The 19,251-nt window shown below is 36.3% G+C and overlaps 1 protein-coding gene across 2 annotated transcripts in view; it reads left to right on the top strand.

The window, feature by feature from the left end:
* The window catches only part of MNS1 (meiosis specific nuclear structural 1), a 58,125-nt gene that overhangs the window by 20,943 nt on the left and 17,931 nt on the right, over window positions 1-19,251 (top strand). The window contains exons 2-5 of one of the 2 annotated variants that reach the window (XM_019665396.1): window positions 6,342-6,529; window positions 7,436-7,645; window positions 8,420-8,641; window positions 13,368-13,495. In XM_019665396.1, the coding sequence (XP_019520941.1) occupies window positions 7,643-7,645; window positions 8,420-8,641; window positions 13,368-13,495 (353 nt within the window). In that variant the 5' untranslated portion in view covers window positions 6,342-6,529; window positions 7,436-7,642. Of the gene's footprint in view, window positions 1-6,341; window positions 6,530-7,418; window positions 7,646-8,419; window positions 8,642-13,367; window positions 13,496-19,251 lie in introns of those variants that run through there. The other variant, XM_019665403.1, reaches the window with a different exon arrangement.

The raw sequence follows: 19,251 nt of genomic DNA, 5'->3' as shown, positions 1-19,251 counted from the left end.
CAAAAATGCATCATGACTTTCCCAATGACCCAATAGAACCAAAAGCCCTCAGTTAGGGAAGCAAACAATAATGAAAAGCATGCATGTTTGCTAGAATATTTTGCAGTGCTGCATCGTCTTTCGTCTTTCGCTATTAGGAATGACAATTCTATACAAACTGTTTTACTCTGAGCCTCCCCATTTCCTCCCTTCACTACAGGGATCTTAACTCTTTGAGGGAGATGGTTATGTCAAGAAGTCTGCAGCACTGCCTGCTTTGCTTCATCCCAGGTCATTTTATACAGAAGACCAACAGGGCAAGCTTGTGCCTTCTCTCTGTTCCTCTCAGACAGTATTGTTAATGAGTAGAGTGGTAGATATAATTAACCTGGATGAGAGACCCAAGGACTGAGAGAGGAACAAAAGCTTTGCAGCTCACAAGAAGTCTTTCAAGGCTCCAGAGTTTTATGCATTTTATTCATGCTTCCTATTCTTTTCCTCATGTATACCTTTCAGTCTTTGCCACATGAATACCTTTCTCACACTCCTTACCAGAGTTCCTTCCACATGAGTATTTTAACTTGATTATGTATGGCCCTACCTTTAATCACTGTTTTCTTCCTTAGTGCACATTGTTCTTGTTATGATACCATTATATTATGGGGGGAATCCTTTGCCAGCACTCTTTGACCGAGAACTTGAACTCTGCTTGGTCAGAATCCTATTGGCTTTTCAGCTCCCCTAACTCTTGTGGTTTAAGACATGCCAATCATTCCACAGTATGGCCTTTTAAAAACTCTTCTTTTGTCTCTCTTGTCTTGTAATTTCTGGTGACCTGCTTGATTTCCCCTTAGTGTATTTCTAACTAAATGCAAAATGTTCCCCTCTTTCTACACAACAGTTTCCCCATTGAAATTATCGTTTTAATAACCTTAACACTCAAATTACTGCATTCTAAAAATATTCTGAATCCTTCAATGTATATTTATTAAGGTATACTATGTTCAGGGCTCTGTGCTAGCCACATTTTGGTAAATTTAAACAATTAGTAATGCATTTAAAGTATTGCTTGCTGTGTGTGGTGTTCTGAAATACCCCATGTTATAAGAAACAAGTGGTATTGATATACAGCAAAATCTTGGATTGTGAGTAACTTGGTTTGCGAGTATTCCACAAGATGAGCAAACATTTCTAATACATTTCAACTTGGTAAACGAGCAATGTCTTGCAATATGAGTAGTTTGTTTCCGGAATGAATTATGCTCGCAAACCAAGGTATTACTGTATTTAACTGCCTCACTAAACAGATAATCTATTTATTGAGGAGTGAAATACTTTGTATATTTGATTAATGAATTATTTTTTAAGTTACAAATATTTCCTTGCAAAAATAAATTAGCATGATTTAGAAGTTCATTGTACATTATAGAGCTTAACTTTATCAAGTGACTTAACATTTAATTATCAGATTTATGCCCTGTTAATGTTTTAAAGACTTTTATATTTATTGATCTTTGAGCATTTCAGGTAAGTAATGTTGACCCAAATCTATTCAACCAAAAATATTATCATTTGGTTGTCATGCAATCAACTGTTAAGCAGATAAGAGAAATGAAATCATAATGTATCTAGACTTTAGTGAAGTCTTCTTGGAGAGTTGTCCCAGTAAATCCTTACAAAAAAGGTATAAAAATATTGGCCATGTATTAGTAAAATTGGTGCATTATTAACTAGTTGATTGATCATACTCTGAGGTTGCTATTTGCAAGGGAAAAGATAGTGGTATTAGTCAGGGCCCTATGTTCACCCAGTCCTAGTCTGCATTTTTATCTATGAAGCATTTAAAAATAAAAGACATGCTTATCCAATTTGTAAATGACATGACTGGGAATTATCAAATTACTAGACAAACATGTTGCATGGATCTTTTGAAAACAAAATCAAGGATCAAATGTTTTGATCAAGACTCTGAGAGTACATGGATTAAGTCAAGGGAAAAACTGGCCAGTAGCTTCTAGAAGATAAAAAAGGGAGAGAGGAAAATGTGAGAAAAGAAATCAGAGGGTTTTCCACTCTACCTACTAATAATCTTTAAAATCAAACATTGATTTAAAAAGGCAACTAATGCTGCAAAATTTTTGTTTTTCTTAACATTTTCACCCATGAGATTAAAAAGAGACAGTGATTGTATCAGCGAGGAACTGCATTTGGCTAACAGCAATAGAATCCTGGGTGGAAAACAGGACCCAGAGACTTAGATAATTATGAGTTATGTTTCTTTCATAGAGCATGAGCATGAGGTCACGCTAGGCAGGGCAGGGCTGGTGTGGTAGGTCTTTGGTCATAAAAAAAGAAAGCTCCTTCTATAATATTTTTCTGCTCTGCCATCCAGAGCATGTGTTATCTCATTGACAAAATGGTTAGTGGAGTTCTGGTCTTATTAAAGGCAGGGACCCGCACATACAATAGCCCTCTGGCAAGAAGGAGCTCAAGTTCACTGTGGCTCAAGTTTGAAGAAGAAACTTGGAGAAGTAGACATACAAGCCTTTACAGGCCAGGGTAGGGTTTTGGAACTTTCTTTAAAGGCAATAAGAGAACAGTGAATACTTACCATTAAGGAAAAAATTTCTAATTTATCAGACCACTGCACACACACACACACACACACACACACACACACACACACACACACACCAGAGACCTAGCTGACCTATTGCTGAACCAGGACAAAAGAGAACATCCCTCCTCCCACCACCTGTCTAACAAGCATGAGCAACCAAAAAACAGGCTCTACTGCTAGGGGCAGGAGTCAGAGTGTGGAGAGAGACATTTTCTGATGTGCAGGAACACGGGGAAAGCCTAATGCTAAGGAGGGATCAGGAACACTTGAGAGAAGCCTTCTAAAAGAAAAACAACCAGCCCCCAACAAAAGCACAGGATAACGCTAGAGAAATTTGAAGATAGTGGAGCACTGTTGGTAACCATAGCAACAACAAAGTTCAAATGCAGCTCAACTCCTGACTCAACCTGCTACACTGTTACAGTTGAAGAACAGATGTGTGTATTTCCAGCATAAATATTATTTATTGTAGTCTATACTTTTTCACACATGATATCTGGCATTTAATAAAAAAATTATGAGACCTACAAAAAAAGCAAGAAAAAACTTTGTAAAAAGTGTATAAAAATGAAGCAATTAACAGAACAAAACTCATATATGACCCAGATGGTGAAACTCTCAGACAGAAAATTTTAATTACTATGATTAATATGTTAAAGCCTCTAATGGCAAAGGCAAACAATACATGCAAAGATGGGTAATTTTAGCTGAGAAAATGGAAATTATAAGAGTTCAATGAAAATGTTAGATTAAAAACCAAAACAGTAATGAACATGAAGAATGCCTTTGACAGGCTCAATAGAAGACTTAACACAGCCAAGGAAAGAGTCAGTGAATTTGAAGATATAGCAATAAAAATGACCCAAACAGAAACACAAAAAGAAAAAGATTGGAGAAAAAGAAACAATATATATCATTTGAGAGTTTTGAGGCAATATCAAACAGTCTAATGTATGTGGAAATATATGTATTGTAGATTTATATAGGTAAAAGTAAAATAATAACAATAGCACAAAATATGGGGTAGAGGAATTGGAATTATACTGTTGCAAGGTTTATACATAACAAATGGGGCAGAATCACAGTATATGAATATTTAAATATACATATATTAAATCTTAGGGCAACTGGTAAAAAAAATGAGGTGTAAATATTAACCTGATAGTGAAAATAAGATGGAATAACAAAAAATTATCAAAAAGACAGAAAATGAAGAGAAAAATGAACAAAGAACAGTTGTAATAAATATTTTAAAATTAGCAAAACTAGATTTTAATCCATCCATATAAATAACATGTAAATGTCATAAGCATACCAATTAGAATACAGATTGTCAGACTGAATAAAAAAGTTCATTCAACTATATGCTATTTACAGGAAAAACATTTTAAATATAAAGACACAAATTCAAAGTAAAAGCATAAAGGAAAATGTATCATGTAACCATCAGTTTAAAAAAAGCTGGAGTGGCAATGTTAATCTTGAATACACTTCAGAACAAAACATATTACCAGGGATAAAAAGTCATTTAAAAATGTTAATGTCAAAATGTTATTAGAACATAATCTTAAAGATGTATACACCTCACAGTAGAACTTCAAAACACATGCAGCAAAAAAAGAAAACATTGAAAAGAAAAATAACCAAATCCACAATTATACTTGGTGATCTCAACAATTCTTCTCAATAATTGATAAATCAAATAGAAATAGTGTAAGGATATAGAATACCTAAACAGCATTCTCAACCAACTTGACCTTATTGACATTTATAGAACACCTCAGACAAGAACACCAGAATACACATTATTTTTAAGTGTGCGTGAAACACCAGGATAGATCATTTTACACAATAAAACAAAATTCAACTAACTAAAAAGATTTGAAGTCATACTGAGTATGTTCTCTGACCATATTGGAATTAAGCTAGAAATCAATAACAGTAAGATACCTGGACAATCTGAAATATTTGGAAAGTTATCAAAACACTCCTAAATTCATGGGTCAAGGAAGGTCTTTGAATATTTTGAATTGAATGAATGAGAAAGCACAGGATATCAAAATCTGTCAGAGGCAGCTAAAGCAGGGCTTAGAAGGAAATTTATTTTTATATTTGAAAAGAAGAATGGTCTTAAATAAAGCTTCCACCTTAAGAAAGTATAAAAAGAAGGTTAAATTAAACCCAAAGCAAGCAGAGAAGAAACTAATGATGCTAAAAGCATAAATCAATGGACTTGGAAATAGAAAAACAATAGAAAAAACAAAGACAAAAGTTTGCTCTTTGAAAAATATAAATAAAATTGATAAAATTAAGATGAAGAACAATATTTCTTCAAAGTTTTTTCTGGGTAGAACTTTCTCCAAGTGCATAACAGTAATATAATTTCAATTATTTGTTCATTTAACAAATATTCATTTTGCACCAGTTATATGCCAGCCACTATCTTAAATGCTTGGGATACATCAGTGTCTAAAACAAAAATTTCTGGGGACAGCTTAGCCAACAAGTTTTAATTAGAGGGTAATTTATGAGAAGCTATACATAAGCCCATAAAAGAACATGTCTTTTATCGAGTTCTTGTGGAAGTTGCTTCATTAACAGGGGATTAAATGCCCATTACAGTTGCCCCCTGGTTTAAAATGTTTTGCACTGTACACATCCTGTAATCAAGTTTAAATTTGTGGTAACTGGGTTTATAACAAGGCCCCCAAAAGACAGAAACATTGACAATATCCTCTGCCCATTCCCGCCACCCCCAAAGTCCTAGTGTAATAGGAAAATAATTTGAGTCTAAGGTGAGGTGTCCAAGCACAACTGGATTTTTCTTTTTGCTATCAACCTTTTGCATTTCAAATTGGGATGTTTCTATTGACATATCTTCAAGCTCATTGATTCTCTTCTCAGGGGTGTCCAATGTACTGATAAGCCTAACAAAGGCATTCTTCATTTGTTAGTGTTTTTGATTCCTAGAATTTCTTTTGGATTCTTACTTAGAATTTCCATCTCTCTGCTTGCATTACCTATCTGTTGTTTTCCATTGCTGTCCACATTTTCCACTAGAGCTCTGTGAATATTAATCATAGTTATTTTAAATTCCTGTTTAATAATCACCAAATCTGTGTCAAAGCTGAGTCTAGTTCTGATGCTTACTTTGCCTTTCAGACTGTTTTTCCTTGCCTTGTAGCAACTTGCCTTTAGCCTTATTTTTTTGTTGAAAGCTGGACCTGGCATATTGGGTAACAGGAACTGAGGTAAGTAGGGCTTTAGTGCAGTGTGAGGTGTTTTTTTTTAAAATTATATCACTAGAAGTTAGGCTGTGTTTAATGTTTACTGTAGCTGTAGGTTCTAGAGGTTTCAAATTCCTCTAGTGCTTTTGTTTTTGCCACTTGTTGTCTTTGGCTTTCTCTAAGAATTTCTTGTTAGAGTGTGAGTTTTGTAGCTCTCCCAGTTGTATCAACTGTAACTGCACTGGAGTCTGGTGGTAAAGCATGGAAAAGGGAAAGTGTTCTATGATTTTATGATTAAATTTCCATTAGTAGGGCTATGACCTTCACAAGTGTTTCTTACCTCCTCTTTCTCCACTTAGGTGAGATAGGAAGGCTGAAGGAGGCTATAGTTTGAGAAATGTCCTTGCCCCAGGTGGAATAAGGCTCTGGTAAAACAGTTTCCTCTGGAAAGTAGGACTTTTTTTATTAGAAGACTCTAGACTTATTTCACAATGACTCTTCTTCTCATCCTACAGCTCTTTCTTGGTTATTCACTGTAAGAACCTGCTGGGGTTCCTGGAGGCAAAGCCCATGGAAGTGTGCGGGTCTCCCAAAGACTGCAGCCCCCAGTAGTTTCAGTTGTGCTAGTCCACACTCAGTCTCCAGCAATTCATCAACATTACTATTTGTTGCTAGTTTATGGCTTCAGTGGCTTTTGCTCCAGGTAAGTAGGTCTTGACTGGGACTCCCTGCTTCACCTCTTTTCAGATTTCACAGTGGTGGGCTGCCCTGTGACCTCAGTTCTATGATTAGTCCAAGAAAAGCAATTAATTTTTAGTTTGGTCAGCTTCTTTTTTGGTAGTAAGGATGGAAATGACAACTTCCAAGTTTTCTATATTTTGGAGCTGAAACTGGAAGTCCTTTTTGTCATTGATCTTTAAGCAGACATATTGCTACGTAAGACAGACTTCAAATTTAATAACACTAACTAAAGTACTTATACTTACTACCTTAAATTTTTTTTTTAGTTTTGATGAGATTTTTCTGAATATGTCATCTCTAAAATCAATATACTTAATTTCTCTGACCCGTTCCTGTTCTTAAATTCTTTCATTTAAAATGGACTTTAGGTCTAACCTGCCAATAGAATAAATCAGACCAACATCCTGCTATCATCTGTCTGTTCTCTCATTGGCTCATGGACCGTGTATTACACAGCAAAATAAGATTTATGTGGTCCATTCATTTTATTCCCAAAGTTTACCAAAAGCTTCTGTGGGGCAGGGGGGAGGTGAGAAGGCTCCAGGAAGCAAGTGTTACCCAGTGTCTCACAATTACCCAGGAGGGGGGACAGTGATTGTGCCTCCCGCTGCTGACAAAGGCAATCATCAACCCAGGCAGAATAGGTAAGCCCTGAGGGCACAGGATGTTCTGGGCGTGGAAAGTGACTTTAGCCTCATGTACTAGAAAGGAATTTGTGTATTTCTATGTAAACAGTTTCCACAGACCTCAGCTTGGCTACCAACCCTACCAGAATTTATCCGCTTGAGGGAAATATTGAGCGCCCTCACACACTGCAAAAGGATTGCATCGGGACATAAGATTTGAATTTCCCGCCTGTTTACTTTAGATCTATTGAAGTAGCCTCCCAGCCAGCCCTTCAAGAAGCTCACGGCCGATTGGATCTTGTTTGTCCAATGGGAGGCCGCGCCTTGGTAGGCCGCAGGGCGCCACCGTGGCCGTTGCCGGGAAACCGTGTAGACGCCAAAGAGCTCAGCCTGCCTTTGTGTTTGTGGTAGGAGGTGCTACCAGGAGAGAAGCGTTTTTCTTCGCTAAGATGGTGAGCCGGTCGGCGGTCTCGAAACAATTTGTATATCTATTGATTTAACTGTAGTTTAGAGCCAGCCATCTTCTCAAAAAGGATTTGAAGTGCCTAACCTGAGAATTAGTGGGAAACTTTCAGAGGCCTCAGGTGCAATTACTTCAGGGACGCTCTCGGTGGCCTTTTTTGCATTTTCCCTCCATTATTAGATCTGCCTAGTAAAAATCTTTATTTCCCGTATTTCAGGAAATTTAGGAAAAGATTAACAAAACCGCTGAACAAATGAGTGGAAATAAAAGTACAGGAGAGAGTGAATGATTTAAGTAGCAGCGGATTGACCTATTGTCTATATTAGGAAATCCTGATGGGCATCTAAACAGCACTTTATGGCCAAGGTGGGGGTTGTGGGGTGGGATGAGGAGAGGGGGAATTTCCTGCATAGTGGTAAAGAACTGGCCTGTGAGAACTCGACTGCACGTCTTTGAATACTAGTACTGCTGTTTATTAGCTGAGGAACCTTGGGTAAATTTGCTTTTACTTTTCAGCCTCATCTATAAGATGGGGAATAATAATGGTCCCTATTTCATTGATATATCAATATATTTATCTACCATGTTTACGCATTTATTATGGTATATTTCTCCAAATTTAGGAAGGAAGCCAAAGGCCCTTCTTTTATTAGTTACTTATCTTTGTATCCTTTGTTACTGGCACTTACATCAATGTGTTTTTAAAAATCAGATTTTAGAACACTAAAATATGCATACCTTTACTTTTATTTTTGCATTATAGGCTTCCAAAAGGGGAGCTTGGAGTGTCAGTGAAAGGCATCAGAAGTTAGTAGAGAAAAACTACCGCACAAAATTGCGTGTTGAGGCGCTAAAAAAGATAGAGAATCAAATCAGGGACCAAATGATGTGGAATGAAAATGATGACCGAGCTGAGCGCAAGAGATTCCTCAGATTATTACAGAATGAACAATTTGAGTTGGATATGGAAGAAGCCATTCAAAAGGTAAGTTTTGCTATTCATTCTTACATCATTTTTTTCTCATTTGCTCCTTGGAAATGATGAAAGCCAACTGCTATACTGGACTGAGTAGATAGACAATAACATCAGGCAAAGAATGCCTCATTGTAAGTCAGCCCAGCCTGGTGGTTAAGAGCTGGGATTTTGGAGCTAGACTAAGTCTTTGAATCATAGTCCTGCTATATATTAGCTGTAGAACCTTGAGTGGGCAGCTTTCATTTTTTTATGCCTCATCTATAAAATGGTAATAATAATAGTACCTACTTCATAGGATTGTTTTAATAATTAATGAGTTAATATATGCAAAGCTCTTGGAATAGCACTTCGAACAGAGTAAGCACTGAGGTGTTTTTTCCCATAAATATGAAATCCATAATTATTAACTTGCACAGTTTTGTTCACTTAAGTACAAGATGGTTGCTTTCCATAAAATTCTAAAGACAAAAATTTAAGAATAGCTTTTAAAAAAATCAACTGAGTTTAAACATATATTATTAAGTGGTAGAACATGAACATTTATGTATTAGGTATGAATTTACTCGTATTTTTTATTTTTGAAATACTGCTTTGAAGAACTCAGGGATAATTTATATGTATATAATTCCTAAAATATGGAGATAATTTTTCAGTGGAAATTTCTAAATATTTAAAAGGATGAGGGTGGTAGAAAAAGGGGATCTGATAAGAAATGAGTTCTTGTAAATGTGAAAAAAGTGTTTTGTTATTTCAGCATTTTTTGAGTACCTTCTGTATGTTCAACATTTTGTAGGATGTTGTGGGGAGTTGCTAAAGCAAGTTTTAAAAGTGGTTTCCATCCCTGTGAGTGCCTGGAAACCATTGATTTCTTTTTTACCACAATAGGTTCACCTTTTCCATAGTGTCATATAAATGGAATTATATAATATGTAACCTTTTTAGTTTGATTTCTTTCATTTAGCAAAACAAATTTAAGATTCCATGTTGTTGCATGAGTTATTCCTTTTAATTGCCAAATGGTATAGCAGTATTCCATTATATGGATATACCACCGTTTATTTATCCATTCACAGGTTGAAGGAGACCTGAGTTATCTCCAGTTTTGGGCAATTATGAATAAAGCTGCTATAAACATTTGATTACAAACATTTGTATGAACATAAATTATCATTTCCCTTGGATAGAAATCTGGGAGTAGGATGGCTGGGTCATATAGGATGTGTATGTTTCATTTTATGAGAGACTGCCAAACTGTTTTCCAAAGTTGCTGCACTGTTTTGCATTTCCTTAAGGAATGTGTAAGAATTCCAGTTGCTTTGTGTCCTCACTAGGACTTGCAATTGCTTTTTGTTCATTAAAGTTTTTTAATGAGATAATTGTAGATTCATATGCCATTGTAAGAAATAATACAGGGAGATCCTATATTTCCTGTACCACATTTCTCCCAGTGGTACATCTTACACAGCTATAGTACAATATCACAAACAAGATATCAACAATGATACAATCCACCAATCTTGTTCAAATTTCCCCAGTTTTACTTGTGCTCGTTTCTTAGTAGTGAGTGTGTGTGTCTGTGTATGTGTATTTAGTTCTCTACAGTTTATCACGTGTATGTTTGCATATCCAGCACCACAGTCGAGATACATAAGAGCTTCGTGACCACAAGGATCTCTGATTTTGTCCTTTTATAAGCAAACCCATCTCTTTCTTGTCTGCCTCTACCTCATCCCTAACTCTGGCAACCACTAATATATTCTCCATTTCTATATTTTCAAGAATGTTGTATATACAACGCAATCAAAAGACAAAAAAAAAAATTAATGAGCAAAGTGTTTCAATAGCCATTTCTCCAAAGAAGATATACAAATGAGCAAGAAGCACAAAAAAGATGCTCAGCATTATTAGTCATCACACAGATGCAAATCAAACCCACAATGAGATACCACTTCAAACCCATGAGGATTGTTATAATTTTTTAAAAAGATGAAAATAAGTGTTGGCAAAGATGTAGAGAACTTAGAACCCTTGTTTATTACATTGAAATGTAAAATAGTGTAGGGCTGCAGTGGCTGTGGAAGACAGTTTGGAGTTCCTCAAAAAGCTAAGCATCTATTATCTAGCAATTGCACTCCTAACCATATGCCCAAGATAATTGAAAAACGTGTACACATAGAAACGCATGCACGAATATTCATAGTAGCATTATTCATAATAGCCCTAAAGTGGAAACAGCTCAAATGCTCAGCTACTGATGAATGGATAAACAAAGTGTGTTGTATCTACACAATGGGATATTATACAGCCATAAAGAGGAATGGATTACTGATATGTGCTGCAACTTGGGTGAACGATGAAAACATTATGTTAAGTGAAAGAAGCCAAGCTTACAAAAAGGACACATGTTGTATGATTCCATTTAAATGAAATATCTAGAATAGGCAAATCCATAGATATAGTAGATTAGTGGTTCCCAGGGGGCTGTGGTGTGAGGGGACTGGTGTGACTGCTATCAGGTACAGGGTTTCTTTTTGGAATGATGGATACATTCTGGAACATTGAAGACTTCTGTCCACACAAAAACCTGCACATGAATGTTTATAGCGGCTTTATTCATGATTGCCAAAACTTTGAAGCAACCAAGATGTCCTTCAGTAGCGGAATGGATAAATAATCCAGACAATGGAATATTATTCAGTGCTAAAAAGAAGTGAGCAATTAAGCCATGAAAAGACATGGAAGAACCTTAAATGTGTATTACTAAATGAAAGAAGCAAATCTTAAAAGCCTACATGCTGTTCCATTTCAAGTATATGACATTCTGAAAAAGGCAAAAGGGTAGTAAAAAGATCAGTTATTGCCAAGAATTTCAGGAAGAAAGGGATGAATAGGTAGAGCACAGAGGAATTTTAGGGCAGAGGAACTACTCTGTGTACTATAATGGTAGATACATGTCATTGTACATTTCTCAAAACCCATATGATATACAATGCCAACAATGAATGAATCCTAATGTAAATGGGTGGGTTTGCATATCCAGCACCACAGTCAGGATACACGAGAGTTCTATGGACTTTGGGAGATAATGATATGTCAGTATTGATTTTAACAAATGTCCCGCTCTGGTGGGAGATGGTTATAGGGAGGTTGAGCATGTGTGGGGGCAGGGGGTATATGGGAACTCTGTTCTTCTCAATTTTGCTGTGAACCCAAAACTCCAAAACTAGTTTATTTTTTTAAAAAAGTTCTGCTGCTAGATAGTGGTGATGGTTGCACAACAAGCACAACATTGTGAATACACTAAAAACCACTGAGTCGTGACTTGTGAAAGGTGAATTTTGTGCTCTGTATATCTCAAGTTTGAAATAAAGAACACGTTCCAAGAACATTACGTAAACGGATCAAACAGTATGTAACTTTTTGGGATTGGATTTTTTTCACTCTGAATAATTCCTAGAGATTCATCCAAGTTGTTGCATGTATCAGTATTTCATTACTTCTTGTTGTGAGTAGTATTCCATGGTATGGAGGTACCACAGTTGATTTGACCATTCACCTGTTGAAGGATCTCTGGTATTTCTAGTATTGGCTCTTTTAAATAAATCTGTAAACATTCGGGTACAGGTTTTTAAATAAACATGTTTTCATTTCTATGGGATAAATGCTTAAGAGTACAATTGTTGAGTTAGACGATAATTGCATATTAGCTTTATAACATCACCAAATTATTGTCGAGAGTGGCCGTATCATTTTACATTCCCAGCAAGGTGTAAGCAATGGAGTTTCTCACCAGCACCTGGTTTTGCCACTGTTTTCTGTTTTAGCCATTCCAGTAGGTATGTAGTGATATATCATTGTAGTTTCAACTTGTGTTTCCTGGTGGCTAATGATGTTGAACATGTAGTCATGTGCTTATTCTTTCCTAAATACAGAATTTAATGAGCCTCTAGGTCTTTGTACCATTTTACAGGAAACACAAAATGGAAACAAGTTAAATGATATCCTGGATATGCAGTCAGTCAAATTGAGAATGTGGGACATTCTATGGGAGATAGGTCCTAATTTCTCCAACAAATCAATGGCTTGGAAGAAAAAAGAGTGTATGTGTATGGGGGTGGGCGGTGACTGTTGCAGAATAAAAGAGACTTAAGAGAAATGATAATTAAATGCAATGTGTGGATCTTGTTTGGATTTTTATTTGAACAAACCAGAAAAAAAAAAAAAGCATCTCTGAGACAACTGGGGACACCTGAATATGGACAAGGTATTAGGCCTTACTAAGAAATTATTGTTTGTTTAGACATGTTAATGGTATGGTTGTTATAGGAAGAAATTCTTATTAGGTAGAGATCAAGATTGAATTACATACATGGCAATGACATATCTAGGATTTGTTTTAAAATACTATAGCAAAAAGAAAAAGAGAGAACAAAGAAAAAGTAAGAGTGGAGTGGAAGAGTAGAGAAAAAAGATTAGCAAAATATTGATAATGGTTGAAGATGACTGATGGTTACCTGAGGGTGTACTTTAATATTTTTCTTACTCTTGGTGATGTTTGAAATTTTCCATGATACTTGTGATATTTAGAAAAGCATTTATTGAATAGTTTGTATTTTAAAATAGTTGATTGTTGCTCTGAAGGCATTTGTAGTTTTGGTATAATAAATTCAACCTTGATTTAAAAAAACCTGATTCTGGAGGACAGATAATTAAAGTTATTTATTTTTTTATTCAGGCAGAAGAAAACAAAAGATTGAGGGAACTCCAGCTTGAACAAGAAGAAAAATTGGCTGTGGAATTGGCAAAACTAAAACATGAAAGTTTAAAGGATGAAAAGATGAGGCAACAAGTAAGAGAAAACAGGTATCCTGGTTTCTATGAATTTCACTTATTCAGTCTTTATCTTTAAACTTTTGTGTAATGCTTAGCACCTAAGAGTGAAATTTCTTTCTTTATATCATTGCACTTAGTTAATATTTTGCCTGGAAATATTTTTGCTTTTTATCACTTGTATATACAAAGGTTGTCAGAAAATGTATACACATTTTAAGAAAGGAAAAAACTGTATTAATTTTAATACTCAATATATACCAATAACAAAAGATGAATACAAGTCACATTTGACTTCTACAATTACAACAGGTGCTCAAAGTGGTTACCATCAGCATCCAGACACTTCTGATTACAGCGAACTACTGCTTGAGAATAGATAACATCTCTTAAAATGTGTATACATTTTTTTGGCATCTCCGTTTTATTCATTTGAGAAAAAAATGATTGGGTTGTCGGAAAAGTCATGACATATTTTTTCTATGTTTTTCATTGCAAAAATGCATCATGACTTTTCCGACAACCCAATATAGTCCTGGAAGTAAAGTGCTAATATTTAAGGTGAAAAAAAAAATTCTCTTTGCTCTTTCCTCTAAACATAATTTTTTAAAGTGACCTTTTATAAAAAATAGACTCATGGAATCCTGTTAAGAGAGAATTTAGGTGATAACATCATTTAATTTTATATTCCTATGTAAATTTTCTACAGTATTTCTAGAAAGTGGCTGGTGTGGTCATCTAATGACTGTGATAGAAACTTCATTTTTCATTCATCCCTAACTTGAATATTCTTTTTTCCCCTGTTGTCTCAAAATAAAATTTCCTGTAACATCCATGCATTTATCTCAGTTCTGCTATTTGATGGAAATAAAAACAAAACCAAAACACCCATATTTAGTTCTTCTGTAGGACATCCTTTCATATTTATGAATGCACTAAATGTTTTCTTCTAACTTAAATATCCCTCATTCCTTTATTTGTCCACCATTCAGTTTCTTTTCTGTAGATCTATTTAGATTATTGGTATTCCTTAACAAAATGTTGTCCCCACAATTTCTTTCTTTATATCATTGTACTTACTCCAGGGTACTGCTTCATAGCCCAAATAGTGGAACCATTAACCCACTAGAATATGTTCTAGAATATGTTCTTAATGTCGTTGCCTAAGATCGAACTACTTTTTAGGGGCAGCTATGTCATCCCCTTGTTTAAAACTCAGGGCTAACTAAATGCCCATAATGTACTTATATAGTTGAATATATTGGAAATTTACTTGAATAGTTATGTTTTATCTTAACTGAGCAAGGGCTTTGCAGAATATGATATGACCCATGGGTGAGCTTCAGGGATTATGAGCCTCATTAATTTATATTTTATATGTTCGGCAAATATATCCATGTGTATTTTTCTAGGTCCACAACTTCTCTGAATCAAATTCTCTGAGGGATTATTAATTCTTAAAAAAAGATTTAGAATGACTGCTAATGTCTCCATATTGTTCTAGTCTCAGGCTATCTGTTTGGACCTTAATTCGCCAATCATTGTTAGCTGTCACTCATGGTTTTATATTATTGGAAGATAAAATATTTCATCATTTCTTTGTCTAATTCACTGATATAAAAATTAAATAGGGAAGCTTTCCACTTCTAGCAATTGTAGACTAGGTGATTCAGATAAATGTTCTCTCTGAGAACAGACTATCTGGAGAAAGTGTAAAAGTAAGGTCTGGGAGAGGAAGGAAACCAGAATGGTGAGCCTGGTGTTTGTAGATGCATTTCTCCTGCAGGTTTCTGCTGATTCCAGAAATATGGCTGAGAGTTAAATGAAGTAGAGTTTGGCCAATAAGCATATAGCTGCATGTTTCAGATTTGTGCACTTTAGTGTATGTTTTTGTGTATGTATGTATGCGTCTTGTTTTTTTGTATCTATTTATCCACCTATGTGTTTTGATTGGAGCATTTAGTCCATTTACATTTAAAGTAATTATTGATCGGTATATAGTTATTGTCATTTTATTGTTCTCTGGTTGTTTTTAATAGTTCTCTGTTCTTGGTTCTCTTGCCCTCCTCTTGTGTGTTGATGACTTTCTATAATGTTGTGTTTGGATTCCTTTCTCATTAATTTCTTGTACGTCTCTTGTAGGTGTTTCATTTGTGGTTACCATGTGCTTCATATATACCAGCTCTGTTTATAGCAGTCTATTTTAAGTTGATGGTCACTTAATTTTGAACACACTCTGACAGTTTTTACTCACCCTCTTCATGTTTGTTTTTCTCTCTTTTTTTTTACTTTTATGTGTTTGTGTGTATCCATTAATTTATTGTTGAATTACACATGATCATTCTACTTCTGCCTTTTAACCTTTGTACTAGCTTTGTAGTTGATTAATCCACTCCTTTTATTGTTTGCCTTTGTCAATGAGAATGTTGTTCTTTTTTATATTTTCTTCTCATATTTGTGAGCTTTCTTTTTTCTTTTTAAAGAAGTCTCTTTAATATTTCTTGTTATACTGGTTTAGTGGTGAACTCCCTTATCTTTTTCTTGTCTGGTAACTGTCTCTCCTTGGATTCTAAATGATAGCCTTGCTCAGTAAAGTAATCTTGGTTGTAGGTCTTATTTTCATCATATTGAATATTTTGTGCCAATCCCTTCTGACATGCAAAGTTTCAGTTGACAAATCAGCTGACAGTCTTTTTTTCTTTTTAAGATTTTTTTTTTTTAATTGGGGAATTGGGGGATGGGAACAGACAAGTTGCTGTCCTTTTGTTCTTCAGTCTAGTTGTGGAGGATGTTGCTTCACTGGCCCAAGTTGGCACCATCGCGCTCTTCCTGGGAGAGGCAGATTAGTCGCTGGCTTCTGGATGGCCACTCACTGCGGCTGCTGGCTACACACGGTAGCCCATGGCAACCCACTGCAGCAGGGGCTGCAGCCTAGCCATCGCTGGCGACTCATGGCAGCCCAGCTCCAGGTTGAGCTGTTGTTCAGCATCTTAGCTGTAGAGAGCAGTGTCACTGGCCCGCATACGTGGGATCCGAACCGGGGTCCTCTGGCGTCCCAAGCCAGCTCTTAACCAGCACGCCACTCGGCCGGCCCTCAGCTGACAGTCTTATGGGAGCTCCTGTGTGTGTCACTAACTGCTTTTCTCTTGCTGCTTTTAAAATCCTCTCTTTGTATTTAACCTTTGGCAATTTAATTATGATGTATCTTGGTGTGGGCTTCTTTGGGTTCATCTTGTTTGGGACTGTGTGCTTCCTGGACTTGTATGTCAATTTCCTTCTCCAGGTTAGGGAAGTTTTCCATCATTATTTCTTCAGATAGGTTCTCAATTCCTTAGTCTCTTTCTTCTCCTTCTGGTATCCCTATGATGCAAATGGTGGTATGCTTGATGTTGTCCCAGAGGACCCTTATTCTATCCTCATTTTTTTTAAATTCTTTTTTCACGTTGCTGTTCCAATTGGGTGTTTTCTGATACCTTCTCTCCAGATCACTGTCATCTAATCTGCTCTTATGTTTTCTGTCCTTTTTTATGGTGTTGAAGTTGTCACTGAGTTCATCTATTCTTCCTCTATCACTGAGCATCTTTATAACCAGTGTTTTGAACTCTGTATCTGGTAGATTACTTGCCTCCATTTCATTTATTTCGTTTTTTGGAGTTTGGTCCTGTTCTTTCATTTGGGACATGTTTCTTTGTCTCCTCATTTTGGCTGACTCCCTGTGTTTATGTTCCAAGCCAAAACTGGTCACTGCTTATGCTAGTCTTGGGAGTTTAATGCAAATTGAGATCAGTTACCACTTGTGCTGGGCTTGGGGCTGTTTAGCAAGAGGTTCAGGGAATGCCAAGGCCAGCTTCTGCTTATTTGGAGTTTGTGGCTCTTTGAATGCTTTTATGAAAGTCCACAGCATGAGCCAAGACAGACTGCTTGTATGGGAAAGCTGGTAGAAGAGGTTTGGTCCAGGCATGTCAGTTGGGTGGGCCAGGATCTCAGGGATTCACCAGGGCAGTCAAACAGCATTAGCAGGGTTAATGGAGACTCAGATATGGTGCCTGTCAGCTGGGTGGAAGGAGCACTTAGCAAAGGAACAATGGCTTCTTTCCCTGGAGAAAGCTGCCCTGACTCCACCTTTCCAGGCCTTGTCCTGACTTTGGTCAATTTAGTTCCTCCCCATGTGCTCCTCTGCTGCTCCTGTGCTGAAGCCCAGCAAGTAAATCGGTGAGCGAGTGGGTCGGTGAGCGAGTGGGTCCATGTACAGGCTTCTCAAGCAGAATACTTTGGTCTCCAGCTGCCCTCCTTCTCACTCAGATGCAGTCTCCACTGGTTTTCACAACCAGATGTTATGGGGTCTCCTCTTCCCAGCACTGGTGCCCAGGCTGGGGAGCCTGGTGTGGGGCTGGGACCACTCACTTCTCAGGGGGGACCTCTGAAGTGAGGTATCCCTTCTGATTCTTAACTGCCACACATGGGTGTGGGGCCAGATGATCCACGTCTCCACCCCTCCTCCCAGTCTTGATGTGGCTTCTTTATATCCTTAGTTATAGCCTTAGTTATAGTTCAGCCTGTTGTCAGGTGGTTCTCAATTATCGTTGTTCTTTAATTTAGTGGTAATTTTGATGTGGTTGTGGGAGGAGGGGATCACAGTGTTTACCTCCTCTGCCATCTTGACCTGAAGTCTCCTAAGACAATCTTTAAGAAGACCAAAATTAGAGACTTCTGGATATGAATACTTATTTTAAAGCTACAATAATTAAGAAAATGTGGTTTTTGTACAGGATAAACAAATGGGTCAGTAGAATATAATAGAGCAGCTCTCCTCAACCAGAAAATTTAAGCCCTAATGACCTAAGGCATCCATTATATGTAATGAGTTAACTTAACCTCCTATGGATCTGAAATAATACCAGCTACACTCGTATACCATCTTTGAGAAAATTTTTAAAAATACAATCACCCAATTTTCTGTGAGGCTTAATTCTCTCATGGAACCCCAGTTTAGGAAAGATGGGATTGAAAATCCAAAAACAGTTCCATGCATGTATGCACACTTACTTTATGACAAGACTGATACTGCAGAGTACTCAGAAATAGATTTTTTTATAAAATGGTACTGGATCAATTATATATCCATATGAAAGAATATGAACTTTGTTTCTACCTCATACCACACACAAAAATCAATTCTTGAAGAGTTGTAGTCTAAAAATGAATGGTGAAACAAAGCTTTGAGAAACTAATGTAAGAAAATATCTTTATGTCTGTGGGGTGGGCAACATTTTTCAAAACATGACACAAAAATCATTGAGAATGACGAAAAAGACTGGTGAATTAGAATACTTCTTTTCATCTAAAGAAACCACTATGAGAGTAACCACAGAGTGACTCTTCACTCTTTTTTTTGCAATGCATATAACCAACAAGAGATTTGTATCCATAATATATAAAGAACTTTTATTCAACAATAAGCAGACAACCCAGTGTAAAAATGGACAAAAAATACTGAACAAGAACTTCACAGAAGATATAAATGACTCATAACATATGAAAAGTTCTCAGTTCCATTAGTAATAGGGAAACATAACTTAAAACCCCAATTATGTATTACACACCCATAAGAGTGGTTAAAATTTAAAAGAATGACTAGACTAAAAAGCGTTACAGAGGATGTATAGCAGTGGAAACGCTTAGGCACTCTTTATGAGAGTATAAATCTGTACACATCATTGGAAAACCAGCATTATCAACTAAATTTGAACATAGTCTACCTTATGACTCAGAAATTTCACTCCTGTAGA

This window comes from Hipposideros armiger, unplaced genomic scaffold (genome assembly GCF_001890085.2).
Source record: "Hipposideros armiger isolate ML-2016 unplaced genomic scaffold, ASM189008v1 scaffold_12, whole genome shotgun sequence".
In the NCBI taxonomy this organism is placed as follows: Eukaryota; Metazoa; Chordata; class Mammalia; order Chiroptera; family Hipposideridae; genus Hipposideros; species Hipposideros armiger.
This window is presented reverse-complemented; position numbering and strand designations above follow the sequence as displayed.